The sequence below is a fragment of the Sinocyclocheilus anshuiensis genome, unplaced genomic scaffold (genome assembly GCF_001515605.1).
Source record: "Sinocyclocheilus anshuiensis isolate Anshui unplaced genomic scaffold, SAMN03320099.WGS_v1.1 scaffold183, whole genome shotgun sequence".
Classification (NCBI taxonomy): Eukaryota; Metazoa; Chordata; class Actinopteri; order Cypriniformes; family Cyprinidae; genus Sinocyclocheilus; species Sinocyclocheilus anshuiensis.
The window spans coordinates 1730605-1745792 of record NW_015548309.1 but is presented as its reverse complement, the minus strand read 5'-3'; the positions used below and the strand labels follow the sequence as shown (position 1 = coordinate 1745792).

General features: G+C 40.6%; 1 protein-coding gene across 2 annotated transcripts in view; it reads left to right on the top strand.

The window, feature by feature from the left end:
- The window catches only part of LOC107656325 (ELKS/Rab6-interacting/CAST family member 1-like), a 298875-nt gene that overhangs the window by 179870 nt on the left and 103817 nt on the right, over nt 1–15188 (top strand). For both annotated transcript variants that reach the window (XM_016444117.1, XM_016444118.1), the window contains one exon: nt 14556–14741. In XM_016444117.1, coding sequence (XP_016299603.1) covers nt 14556–14741 — 186 coding nt within the window. The remainder of the gene's footprint in view (nt 1–14555; nt 14742–15188) is intronic.

Genomic DNA, 15188 nt, shown 5'->3' with positions numbered 1-15188 from the left:
TTTCTTTCTTTCTTTCTTTCTTTCTTTCTTTCTTTCTTTCTTTCTTTCTTTCTTTCTTTCTTTCTTTCTTTCTTTCTTTCTTTCTTTCTTTCTTTCTTTCTTTCTTTCTTTCTTTCTTTCTTTCTTTCTTTCTTTCTTTCTTTCTTTCTTTCTTTCTTTCTTCTCACTCACTCTATCCGATTTACCCCTAAAGGCTGTATCCTGATTTATAAAAAAGCCATTATAACCAAACATAAACAACAGGAAATTACATATTTCATATCCAATAAGGCACAGCATCATCAGTTCCAATTTGTGTATTATTTCATATTGGGTCACCAAAAAAAAAAAAATGCTCACGTTTTCTCATTCATGAATGTGCACGCACACACACATCCCTGAGTGTTTTTCTTGGAATAGTTCCGGCACACAGGATGATTCTGGAAGATTTAACTGGCTTTGTTCTTTGTTGCTTTTAAATGTTGAATTCCTTTGCCTTAAGCCTCTCTCCTCTGGATGGCTGTCCAACAGGAATTAGTTCATAAGGAGAGAAAGAGGAAAGAATTGACATGATAAAGGATGAATAGTGAGTGAAATTCAAAGAGAAAGGACGGCCTGTTGTATTCTCCTGTCCCAGCTCTCCCAGGAAGCACAAATCCAACTGGTTGTTATGACATGACTTGATGCATTAAACACAGTGTGTCATACCTGTCCGTGGACTCCTGGAGTAATCCAGTTCAAGTGCTACATCCTAATTCACATGCTGAAAGAAACGTATCAATCAACAACACTCCGCCCAGGCCTCGACACATATCCTGCTATTCCCAACTACATACATGTGTGTGTATGTGAGCTCATTGGAACTCTGTCTACACACACATATACACACTCAATCTCCCATGCTCACACAGAAATCTGCTATAAAGCTATCCCAGGGTCTCTCCCCCATCGCAAACCCTTTCATTGTCTTTTCCGATTGTCAAGAAAACATTTAGCTCACATTTTCCTGTGATCTTCATTTCTCACTTAACATATTTCCAACTCAAATAAGAACACCCTCACACATCAACACCTGAGCCCGCTCCAAACCTCCCCGAACACACTGTTATCACCTAAACATGCCGACTACAGAGCTGGGACCGTCAGGGACCTCAGACGGCATTCATTGCAGGTATTTTCCACAGCCATCCAGGACAGATGGGATAGAGGCCACGTGTGTTACTAATTTCAAGCTCATACTGCTATGGTTTAAATTCTTGTTGCAGCACAGCCGCCCCGTTTGTTGGGCGAAACTAGTTGCTTTTAATGCCGTTTCACTTTGGTTCAATGGCTAACTAATCACCCTTAACCCTCTGTTGAGAGATGGAGAAATTAATGGGAGCATAGTGTCTTACTCTTATTTATAACATTCAGGTTTTTTTCACTGCATGGGATAAGCTCACTGCTGCTCCTCACTGAGTGTTTGTCAAAGGGAAAATTGGTCACTTAACATGAAATTTCAGTGCAATAAATGACCTGCTCTCACCCACTAATAACTTCTTTCTTTAATCCCATGCTGCCTTGGATTAAACCTGCACTCATTTTCCACCAATAGGACGATGAGGAGGGCATTTGGGCATAGCCAATCACGTGCCCTCTCCCAGCAATTTTGTTCAGAAGGGTGAGAAATGTATTATTGGGGAATGACACTCTTCTTCTGTATTTCATCATGCGTTAACTGTCTTTGAGTGTGCTTTTTTTTTTTTTCTCCAACACTTTCCAGTTCATCCTTCCATTTCTTTCTTCTTTTGGTCTTTTTTTCCCTCTCTCACTGTTCTCATGTCCTGTGATTTTCTTTTATTCTGTCTGTTTTTTGTCTGCCTCATTTCGGCATGTATTGGTGCTGATTATTTAATTATTTTTTACTTAAAAAAATGGTCAAATATGACTTGCAGATATCATACACACAGTTTGATATCTGCAAGTCATATCCCCAAACACACACACACACACACACAGTTTCCTTTTGTCCCCACAAAAATAGGTCACAGGTCTGTTCTGATTTGGTCTGCAGCAAAGAAAAATTAAAAAAAAAAATAAAAAAAAATTAATTGAAAATAAATAAATTAATAAATGAAATATAAAATACCAGAAGCATTTATGTGTATAATATTTCATTTATTTATTTATTGTTTTATTTAACATTGAATGACATAAAAAATAAAAGGCTGCAGAAGCTTTTGTATTTTTATTTTTGTATCTTTTATGATGTATGTATTTATTTTTTTTTATGTATTATTCCAAAAAATACTTTACGAAACCAACTGAGAAACATTGCTTTACATACTGCTTTTATGAATAAACCACTGTAGCTTAAACCTTTAAAATCACACTTTATTTCGATAAATGACTCAACCAGCTATTGAATTGACATATACTTTCCCATCCCCTGTCGAACATCTATTCAGGATTTCTGTCACGCAGAGAGTTGAATTCCTCCCTCCACCTTTATTATTTTACACAGACAGCCAAAGAACAAATCGACCTGTCTGCCTTTTGACTGCTCGGGTCTTTTCCCGTCTATTCCCTCCAAAAAACAACAACATTCTCATATTTGCTTCCACACTGACAGTTTTGATGGATGGTTTTGAGGAAACAGATAGACCGTAGAATACATATGAGCTGCACATGTTCAAACCATAGGACACATGCGCAACTGTTTGAGCTCTCCCATCAGAGCCATTGCCCCATGCCCATGGTGATGCTAAATGCCATGTGTCGTTTTGACTGTAATTAATTAGCAGGTCGCTCCCCATCGATGCAGCCCACAGATAACACATGTCCATCGCATGAACAGTCGCATGCGGTAAAGCGCATATACTGTGAGTGCAATTAGGCGTAGCAGAGCACTGGAGAACAGAGTGGAATTGTGTGAGCTGTGGGCCGAGTTTCTCAGCAGTGTGAAGGGAGGGTTTTAATCCGAACAGCTGCCCACATACACTGTGTCCTATTTCAGGCAACTAATGGGCCCCTTTCGCTAATGTATTTGCTTCGTTCGCAGTTCTTAACGTCTGAGCTGCTACGATACATTTCGAGGAAGAATTCCAATCGTCCACTACACCCATGGTGCCAAACCGTACATGTAACCGTAACATTAAAGTTGCTCCTTGTGTATCATCTGACCATGTAAAACTTGTAATGGCATTTAGCAGGGGAGATCAAGACACCAAGCCTCTGAACGTATTAAGGCTCACATAAAGGGCAGCCGTGTTCTCTGAACCATGTTCTCAGGGCAAACTGCAGTCGTATGTACAAGCGCATGATTAGAGAGGGTAATAATCTCAACATGACTCTGATCTCCCTCATGCTGAATTGTGGGTGGTCGAGGCCTATTTAATTGCTCGCCATTTGGCACGATAACCCACTGCAACCCTGGAATCGGTTTCGGCTATGATGAAATACAGTCCGTTTTAATCTGACTGTGTGGTGCATCGCTAGGTGTGTATTTACAGATGCTCTCTGGCCCTTGACTCTGTTTTGTGTTGTTGTTCTTTAGGGCTTCGCATTTTCTCCTGTAGCTTTGTGGATAATTTATATATATCTGCTTTTGTTGTCCTCTTCCATCATTTCAGTGTCACTGTGCGATGATGTGTGTGGTTTTTGGTCATGGAAATTAACACCCATGAGTAAGGGAGCTTGAAACTTTCAGAGTTATTCCTGTTTCGCTAACAGAATATTTGTAAGCTCTGCCTTCAGGTAAATGTCAAGACGGAGTTAGCTTCAAATGTCAGGAGGGCTGATAGAGCATCAACCCTTTTGAAGTAACTTGTCTTCTTGACTGTTTGTCCTCTTGCCTGTTTGAATTGATTTTGAAATGACTTCTTCTCAGTTTGAGCCTGGATGTCTGAAGGGAGTGGGATAAACGTGATGTCCACCATCACAAACTTGACTGTATCATTTCATTTTCCACGAAAACCATAAGGCCCAGTGCCGGATGCAAGACATCCTTGTGAGCGAGAAATCAGTCAGTCAGTTGTTTCCATCCTCCCAAAACAGGTCAGTCCATCACTTTTGTTCCTCTGCTGCATCTTTCACTAAATTTCTCATTCCTCCATCTTTTGTCACAAGTTTGTTTTCAAAGTGACATGATGCCAGAGCGGGTGTTAGCATGCGGAGCAGAAAAGTAATGAAGACTCCATTGTCGTGTCACCTTTATTTGACGACCTTAGACATTACTTACCATTTGGACGGTGCAATTCCATGGAAAACTGTGAAACAGAGTTTGGCAATCACTCGCATATTCCATGGGTCAGTGGGTACCCGTCCCGCTGGAGCAACTAAGGTGTAACCTCTGCTGAACTCGTTCCATGAGTGCAACCACCCACCATTTGCCCACATTATTAAAACTGTCCCGCCCCTCAGTGAGAGAACAGAGACCTCGTTGCTGACTTGTTTTTTTTTCTCTTTCAGCTCAAAAATGGCTCAGTGGTCAGAGGGGGAACATTTCAACAGCTCTGTTTTAGTCATTAATATAAACCCAAAATGCATGTTTGCTTTCTTATTTGCCTTTTGTACTTGCATTGTTTATTCCAGTTTGACTTTTGTCTTTCTGTCAGTTCCAACTGATTCCAGTCCAAATATTTATAATTAGATTAAAATGGGAAACATGTGGCGGTGAGGGAAGTTGCAGGGGGTCGTTGTTGAAACCTTCCCACCTCCATATGATTTCAATATAAAACTGGCCTCTGGCTCCATGCGCCTGGTGCAGACAGGAGGGTAGACAGTGGTGGGGCCCTCACTCCGTCTGGGGGACTTTGTTTGGCAGAGCACAAACTTGGGGTTTCTGCAGAGCCCCTGAACCATGCTGCCCCACTTCCTGTACCATGAAACTGAGATCTACATCCCTGGAACAGAAGAGACCCCAAATGGCTCAATCAGTTACTCTCCGAGAGGAATCGCTTCTCCGTTTGTCAGAGTAAGAGCATGCCATAGGAAATGAGAAAATAGGGTGTCATTGGAAGCATACCCTAGCTCCTTACAAGGGGTCAGAGGTCATTTAACGGATGGCCATTGCTCACAGAGTCTCGGGAGAGGCCAGTAGACTGAAATGACTCTGAGCCAATCAAGCGTGCGACAGATATCAACCAGTTGGTCCCAGCAGCACACGTGCGGCGGGTTTTATCTGACCCCGTAATCGGAGCCTCTCGCTCGGCTTGATGAGAGACCGATGACTGCCCTTGGAGACGGAATGTATGACTGTAGTTCTGCAGCGGCTACTTTTAAATAGGCCAATCGGAAGAGAGTTGAGACGGCGGAATCTAAGCATTGAGATGATGTCATGAAGGATGAGCTCACATATAAGAGCTAATATTGGAGTGTGTTGAATCTCTTCTCTGTCAAGACTTCTGGCTCAACGTTCTCTGCTGGATCCTGAGAGAGACTCTGCTTAGCATCAGCTGGATAGGCGATGACTTCCCCCGCCACCTCTGGTTTTCATGGAGTATGTCAATATATGTATTTTCCTGAGAGGAATTCTGAGCTGGCTCGGTTGGAGATGGTACGTGTTTGGGGAGGCTAAGTTTACTAGTCATGTCAGAAGTTATCTCAACACGTTCCGTTTCTCATGATTTCCAGTCCAGCTATAAATAGTCCTGCAGTTTGGATTTTATCTGCCTTGTGGGGCAACATTTGTTCATTTTTGAAGATCTGAAATTGCTGCTTTTGATGTATGCTTTCTTGCCCTCTCTCCCTCGTTCTTAATGTTCCCTCTCTCCTCTCTTTCTCTCTCTCTCTCAGGCATAACGTTGCTTTTTTGGGCAGTATCGTTTGCCCAGTCTTGCTTCACTGCCTGACTGTCCTGCTTTTTAAGGCCTCAGCAAACCACACGTCTTGGCCTTCTCTCCCAGGATGCATCACTCAAGAAAAATACATTTTAATGGTGCATCCGTGTTTCTGGTTTCCCTCTTGGAACTAGGCAACCCAAGGACGTACTGGCCAGCTGGGTTCTGCTTGCCTGGTCTATGTCAGAGGGTAAACTAGGAAAATAGACTAAAGATGTCAATCGAACCACAGCATTTCTAGTGAATGCTGCTCTTTTTTTGTTTTCACCCCACCGTTTCATCAGTTCTCTCCTCAGAATCTTTAAATTGATTTTAGGCTGTAATTAATTGGTGGGTGCTGGCGATAATAAAAGTATGAATTTCTGTTGATGACCTCAGAATTACCAAATGACTGCGAACAATCCTATCAAAACAAATAATCACACGACTCCTCCCTCGTCAAACCCGCTGAACCCAGCATGGCCACGGTTTCTGCGCAAGCTGCTGAAACAGTAAAGTTCGAGGCTCATTGTGGTGGGGATTATGTGGTCGGAACGTTTTGGCCCCTAGGTCCAGGGCGCCATTTCTGGATGTGTTAACGGGCGGACGTGGGAGCCCTATCCTGGGCACTGTGCCCGTCGGCTTCCCTCTTCAGGTTAGGAGGGAAAGGTGCTCATAATATTACTTAGTAATGGTCCATGACCGTGAGCAGTTGAAAATCCTTGTGACTTTAGAGAGTCTGCTAACTGATAACGCACTTTTCTGAGTGTTTCCCACTCCAGAGAAAGACTGAAAGGAATGGATATTGCAGTGAGCTGCGATTTTTAAAAGGCGAGTACCATGCATGTTAACCAAGCTCATTGGAAAACTATGCGTCTGGAACTGGTGCTCTATTGGTTATGCAATATTTCACTGGGATTCACTGGAAACGTGTTGATTTGTTCACTTCCAGATTGTTCTTGTTTTTACTAGGGCTGCTTAGACATGTTGCGTCCTAATCTCCGCCCGCTGAATGTTAGCTTCATACTGCTAATAAACTCCCTGCGGCATGTCAATAGGCCCTAATGCTTTCCAGAGCTGTGGCTGGGGGGCCTGGAGCAGGTTGAGGGCCTCCTGGCCCTCCTGTGGATGCCACTGGTCTGATTTAAAGCTGATAGGAAGGAGCTGGCTCAGATTCTGCACCCTGCCTAAGCTGTCCAACAACCTCCTTAAATCTCCCAGTTCATTTAGCACATAACCAGCCGTGGACGGAATGAGCACTGGAGACCGGACGGGTGGAAACTGCAGTGCTGCTCCCTCTCCTTTTATTTCTTCCTCCTTTGCTGCTTCTTTCTCGCCTAAAATCGAGGGCCTAGAACTACCTCTATTATCAGTCAATAAAAAGGGAAACCTGCCATGTGTGGTTCACACTTAAAAGAGGCATTACAGGTGAACATGTTACACATACACATGTGCAGAGATATCTTACCACACCAGGACACAAGTGCACGTGTGAAATTAGGGCTAGGTGGAACAATGGTGTATACTACATTAATATAAAATATATATATATATATATATATATATATATATAAATAACATATATAAAAAGTGTAGAGATACCACATATCCACAGAGTGATTTCTTTTTTAAAAATGCTGATTTTATAAGATTTGATGTATCACATACTTTTCAAGTGTTTTAAAATTAAAGAAGATATTAAAATTACATTATAAGATTGCATACATTAGTTCATTGTTCATGGTAATTTTTTTATATTTTAAATGTAATGATTTAATATAAAACATTTAATTATTTATTATAAATCCCTAAATAATATTATATTGCAAATTAAATGGATATAAATATTTATATTATATACAGGGTTATTATAGTTATCTAAAATTGAAAGGAAAACTAAAATGTGAAGAAAACCATTTTCATTACTTGAAATAAAGTAAATGTTAACTGAAATGTAAAAAAAAAAGAAATATAAAAAAAGTTTTTACCAGCCAACATTTCTTATTTTCATTTAGTTTAACTTGATGTTGTGAGATAAACTTAAAACTGAAATAAAAATTAATAAAATCTATATAGGTGTATATTTATAAAAAAAAAGTCAAAAACACAAAATTACTAAAACTTTAACTAAAATTTAAATGGAAAATATAAAATTTTCAATATTAATGAAAACAGTACTACAGTATACTAATATAACAGATTATTATATTATATTATATTAATTATATTTTATGGCTTTGTGTGTACTCTCTAGGCCTATGCAAACATGTAAATTTCTCTTTGAACCACTGAGCTGTTGACACGCATCCTCCTCACCTGAATTATTCCTGTCTCTGAGGACCAGGTGTGATAGCAGAGGATTGTGTAATTCTTACCTCTGTGCCAGAGGGAGTCTGTTGGAGCCATCTCTAACAACTCTGCACCATTGAACCCACCTAGAGCCCCATTTTCAGTCTCTCTGCTTCCTCTGCCCCCTGTCTTTACATGCGTAGCGGCGTAAGTCTTCTGGTGTTGAGTGGTACACAGGGGAAACCCTTTGACCTCAGGATGTGGTTCTCCTTAGATCTCTCCATCCACAGCTGTTCTCAAAACTCCTGCTCTCGTGGAGCACTGACAGTAAGACAAGAGAGTTACACCAAAAGTTGGGGCTGTTTGTGAACATGAGGCCATGGGGATCTCTCTGCAACAAAATTGCTCCAAGTCACTTATAATACCTGGAGAAAGCTATCTGTTAGCATTCCCATTCGTCATAACAGCAGTTGCTCGGCTATCCAGACAAACCTTGATTCCTCAGGCTGCTCAGAGGCATAAAAATATAGCAAAGGAGACAGAAGTTGGTCAAACAACAAAAATAATGCAAACAGCAGATAGCTTTTTAAGACCTCAGATGAAAGATGCCATTAAAGAAACAGACTCAAGTCAAAGGTCTTCCTTGCATTGTGAGTTTAAAGTCAAATGTGACACATTTATAGTTAAGATTTAAGTCTTCCGTCCATGGTTTTCTGAGCTCCCTGTAGTTATGCTCAGATCTGGTCATTAACTCGTCTGGTTTGCCCTCACAGTGGGGTAGATGTTCTGGAGCTTTGCTACATGTTCACCCCTTCCTCTGCTTTCTCTTCAGCACACCCGCTTACTGGTGCCCCTCTCAACCTCAGTTTGAAGAGGTCAGGACCTCCTTCAACCCCAACACCCCTCACCTTCAGGGTGACGACCCCCATGGCCACTCCTCCCACTTCCTGGAGTGCAACTACAACCCACACGACAGCTTTACTTCCATTTTCCAGAGGCTAATTTATTTTTGGCAGTTTCAAGTCTTTTTTGCTCATTACGGTGTGGATACACACACACACAAACAACACAATGAATGGAATGCCGTCCCTAGACTCCAGCCTTCATGGTCTGTTTAAATGGCGCTATGATGGTGACACTGGGATTTGCTTGGTGTAAAAATTCCCTCCATGCTTCTCCAGAGTCAACAGTAACCTGCCCTGGCTTTTTGTCCTGTGTGTGTGTGTGTGTGTGAGGGGTCTACCGAGATATATTGAGAGTTGTGGATGGAGGCATTGTGGTCAGTTGCTTATGAAATGACCGTATGGAAAGACAGACCGACTCACCTGCTCTTAATCTGCCGTCCGGATCTGCTCTTGGATTACATATGTTTCTGTCTGTGCGCTTTGGGGGAGGTATGCGTGTGTCTCTTCGCCCCCCTTACCCTTTATTTGACAGTCATTATTCTCTCATGTCAGTGTTTTTTTGCATGCCGTGGAGGTGATTTGTCTCTTTCTTGAATAGCACTTTACGACGGCAAGCCCACCGGCCTTGTCAGTGTCTCGCAGGTTTGAAGCTTTGCAGTCCCTCCTTATCTTTATCCCCTTAACACTCATGGACGCGTAGCACAGCGAGACTGAAAGAGGATAGCCCAATAAAACTCTCAGCCACGGGAAATTATGTGCGCCGGGGTCTGGCTACTGTGAGAGAGGCCCGCAATCCGCAGATCCTCCCCCACCTGGGGCGAGCTATTCTGAGCTGGGCTTCAAGGCCACGTCGGGGGCTTCCTGTGCTGCCGGGCCTCCGGAGTCTTTGAGGAAGCAGCCAGTGGCTCGTCTCTGATGGACCGCCTGACTGACAGCATTGATCCAGGCTCCTGCCTCTCAGTGTGGGTATCGAATGGCACCCGATGAGCTGATAGGTGATAAATGAGAGAGGGAAAATGTGAAGGACCCCTCATTGTTGAGGGGTCTGACTTTACTTTCCCCCTGGTCTTTTTGAGGAGGGGGTTCTCAAGTTATGACAGTGCCAGGTAGGAGTAGGTATGCAACACACTGCAGCATCTGGTGAAGACAGCTTCTTTTAGAGGGAACATAATGAAAGAGGAGACGGAGAGATGCCTCAGTGAACCTTTTGCGAATGCTAGTCTTTAGGCGGGAGCTGCAGTGTGAGGTTCAAGAAGGTGATCAATGTGGCAAAGAGCAAGAGAACAGACATGGGTCTTTGTGGTCAATACCCACAGTCTATTGATATTTTTGTCCTTAGAGGGTCAGTAGAGGGTCCCAGGAGTCCTGACTCTGACATTTCTCGGTCATTGTCACATCAACGGTTGTACAAGTGATTGAGCTTTTTTTGTGTAAGGGCGCACTTAGCAGTGTTCTTAGTGGGTGTATTTTAAGTGACATTGTGAAAACCTTGGGGGTAAGTGAAATTAACAATTTCTTATGACATTAGATATTTTATATCACAACAAAAGTATATACAATAATACAGTTGTTTTTGCTGGAAAAAAAACTTAACCCCCCAAAAAAATTTTAAATAGTGATACCACATTTTGAGGCATAATATGTAGAAATTAATTGAAAATTAAGTGTATATATACACATACAGTATATAACAGTATACTGTACACAAATATACCACACACAATTTCTGAAAATGTAACCATAAAAAAAATAAATATTTTTTTTCCTTAATATTTTCTTTTATTGAAATTTAACCACAAATAGTTTTGAAATAATTCCAACTTTTTATATTTTAATGTTATTGTATATTTTAATATAAAAATATATTTATTTAATGGAAGCAAATAGTCTGCCATCATTACAAGATAACTTCAAAAAGTAAAATGTAGCTCAAGACTAACAAACGGGATTCAAAACATAAATAATTAATTCTAAAATTTGATTTTATGTAGCACATTTAAAGCGGTTGAAAAATACACACAATATGCATTTACATGTCTCTGAGAAAAAAAAAAACTAAATAGAGTGAATTGCAGAATGTGCTTATGTTCAATAATATGGAAATAAAACATACAATAAGCCTATGCTAATATCTAAAGTTCGATATAAACACAATAATATGAAGATTTTAAATTACCTGTACTTTAATTTAAGGGCTTTCTAGGAAATATGTGACCCTGGACCACAAAGCCAGTCATAAGGGTAAATTTTTCGAAATTGAAATTTAGACATCATCTGAACGCTGAATAAATAAGCTTTCCATTGATGTATGGTTTGTTAGGATAGGACAATATTTGGCCGAGATACAACTATTGAAAATATATACACTATATGAAAATCTGGATTCTGAGGGTGCAAAAAAATAAAAATATTGAGAAAATCGCCTTTAAAGTTGTCCAAATGAAGTTCTTAGCAATGTTTTGATATATTTACAGTAGGAAATGTACAAAATATCTTCATGGAACATGATCTTTACTCAATGTCCTAATGATTTTTGGCATAAAAGAAAAATCAATAATTTTGACCCATACAATGTATTTTTGGCTATTGCTACAAATATACCCCAGCGACTTAAGACTGGTTTTGTGGTCCAGGATCACATATTAATATATGTGATTAAAATCCATTTAATTAATTAATTGACATATGTAATTAATTAGATTAAAAAAATTAATTGGCAGACCTTCTCTTGGAGACATCTTGGAAAGATGGAAGAGCTGTTAAATAGATCATTTTTCCAAGACGTCATGCAAGGCATGATGGGTAAACAGAGACCCACTTCCATCCATTGTGTGTGTCCAAAGCAAGATGAGACAAATGGCGCTTTGAGTGGAAAATTCCCCTGTTGTAAATCTGTCACCTGGGCATGATTTTTGTTTCTGTTATTGTTGCATTATTTATGATCTCAGTCTACCACAGGACTTTTTAAAAAAAAATGTAACGACAACACGGGCACAAGCCAAACAGTTATGACAGCACCCAGTTGACAGAAAACATCACCAGCCATGACAAGACCGATGTTAGCGCTGTGTTAACTAGAGCTGTGCTAACTGTGGCCATCCTCAAAACCTGGTCATGACCCTATCATGCACAGTTCTTGACTTTACTACTAACCTGATTCCAGGTGATTAAGCAGGACACTCAGGTGAGGTTTTCTGGACTGTTTCTGCCAACAAAGAGGTGTTGACTTAGTAGTTAAAACCAGAGGGTGACGGATAGCGCTGTGTTTGGGCATTTGTCTACAGCTGAAAACTGGAGTCCATTCATCCTTTCTAAGAGCAGATGGGGAGGAAGAGAAGGGAATAAACGTCAAATCCCATCACTTGTTGGGCCTTTTTAAAGCTTATTAGCGCACAGCATGCTTTCAGTCAACCATGTATATAGCAAGTCTCCGTGTAATGGTGTGTGCGTGCGCACGTTTATGTGGCACCACCGCAGAGGCTGGGTTTTTTTTTTTAACTCTGCTGTTTTTCCGAGCATATCCACCCGGCCGTTCTGTCACAGTGGTTTGGAGGGCTTCTATCAGACCACCTTTTTAAGGTCTCATCCTTCTTTCTGTGGTTGCCAGTCAATCTGGAGGCCCCATATATCCTCCGCTTGGCTGAGAGACAAGACCTGATGGAGATGCGGAAGGACATGTCACCCTTTACAGCTGTTTCAGGTCTGGCTTTGATACGAAAGACTCATCCATCATGAGGCAGGGGTTTGAGTTTTGGCACCCAAATGTGCTTTAGTAGGTTTTGGAGGCCGGGCCGCTCTAGACCTTAGACTAACGAGAGCATGAGATAGGTCTCTGTGTGTCTGCTGCTCCGGTTCTATGCAGAGACCCAGTTTGCGTCCTCTAATTGGTTCCAGAGCCAGGAAGAACCGGCGACCCACTTTAGCCTTTCTTTCTGTCATAAGCTCCTCAACCTCGGTCATCCTCCACCTTCTTCCATCTCGTTCTTTCACAGTTTTGTTTGATCGCACTCCACGGCCAGGGTCCACCCTAGAGAGCCTTCATTGCCTCTGGCAAGCCAATGAAAACAGAATAACATTCTGCCCTGGAAAGATACAGATGAGGTTAATAAGATTTAATAAAGTGTGGGGACACAAATGTTCCTGCGAGCTCGGGCCGCTTCAGACCAAAGCAGACTCTGTCCCTGTCTTTTCTTACATTTCTCTCATCACTCACTCTTTCTTTTTAGCCTCTGTTTCCTCTCTCCGCTTCTTGACAATAAGGTAACTATTTGCTTTCTGCTATTGAGCGATGAGGAGCATTCACAGAGCTCCCTATGCCCTACTATGTTCTCGGCCCTCTTTGAGCAGGTATTTGTAAGGGAACATTTCAGTAGATCTTCTTATTATATTATATTATATTATATTATATTATATCCAACAGCCTTTCAGTTCCAGTTCAGGCCTTTAACTCCTAGGCAACGACATTCAAAATAAAGTATACTGCAAACTCTCATTCACTTCAGCATGACAATAAGGTAACTATTTGCTTTCTGCTATTGAGCGATGAGGAGCATTCACAGAGCTCCCTATGCCCTACTATGTTCTCGGCCCTCTTTGAGCAGGTATTTGTAAGGGAACATTTCAGTAGATCTTCTTCTGTCTTGTGTTGTACTGTAGTATTTCAAAAACATTGCTCACCTCTCTCATCCCAGAATTTATGGATCCACCATTGCAGCCCAAAACCAGCTTATGTAACATCTTGATTCAAGCTGTCCTTTTACTCAGCTTTGCATTATTGTGCATAATGTGTCATAAAGTTTTATCATTTTATGTAGATGGCACTCGTAGAAGAAAATATCGCTAAGAGTCTGAGTCTGTTTTCCATCCACAGTGTCATCAGTATTGATTGAAGTATTAAATTTTGACTTTAATAGTACTTTAAAATCATTTTAATTTAATATAATAAAATATATTTAGAAAAATATGTTGCTATTTATCTCATTTTTAGATTAATGTGAAAACAAATGTGATGGCTCAATCATGCATTGCACCAGAATCCTTTGTTGAAGCCAGTAGGATACACACATGGCACCGAGACATATGGTTTCTGGATTTTCTCCCACACAAGTGTATGCATTATTTTGATGGATATGGAAAAGCCGTGTGAGTGTCTGCTGTGTGTATAGAGATGTTTTGTAAAAAAACTGGCATCTGTCGGCAGCGGTCCAGGTAACTGAGATTGTTTGTCTGTGTTCCTGGAATGGGAATGTTTCCCCTGACACATTTTTATTATACCACTGTTCTCACTGTGATTCATGTGTTTCAGCTGTGGTCTATCATCCATAATCATCCGCAACCTTTCACTGAATATTGTTCTTTTTTCCCTCCTTTTTGAATACAATCATATGTTACCAAGCAAAATTTGAACTCTGTGTTCTGGCTTGTTAAAAGTGTTGTTTGCGTGTCATTTAAGCATGCGTCTGCATACCCGCCTTTTTATCTCCCTGGCTCATGTCCAAATATCTAATTCTTGAACGGTAGAGGAAAACTGAGATTAAAATGACTCTTTATCTCTAACCCATTTCCTCGTTCCTGTTTTGGACAGATTATCCCCCCACTCATAGACCTCAATCAGAACCGCAGTAAGCTGAAACTGTACATCGGCCACCTCACAGCCCTGTGCCACGAGAGAGACCCCCACATCCTGCAGGACCTGGCCCCGCCCTCCGCATACCACTGCAGCCAACAGGACGCCTGGGAGGAGGAGCTTCAAAAGATGAGCCCCGAACAGGTAAGAAAGGGTGATACTCTTTTCTATGAAATGTGACCTATCTGGTGTTGCTGTGTTTTTCAGTGATTCCCATTAAGAAAATATTAACACTTTACAATAAGGTTCAGTGCATTAACATGAATTAATGCATTAGCTTGCATGAACAGCATTCATTAAACTAGAGTATTATTAATGTTTTTTAAAAAAAAAAATTACATTCTAAAGTTCATATTAGTTATTAGATCAGATATTAGATTTTTTTTAAATTTGTAATAATATATATATATATATAAAATAAAAACAATATTTGTATATATTTTGTTCTGTTTTATATTATTATTATTATTATAGGTAGTAAGTAGGCGTAAAAACATTTTGAAACTTTTATGTAAAAATTAACATAAGACAAGATTAAAATAAGTTCAATCAATTAAAAAAACAATACATGTAAACAAATGTAAAAGTTGT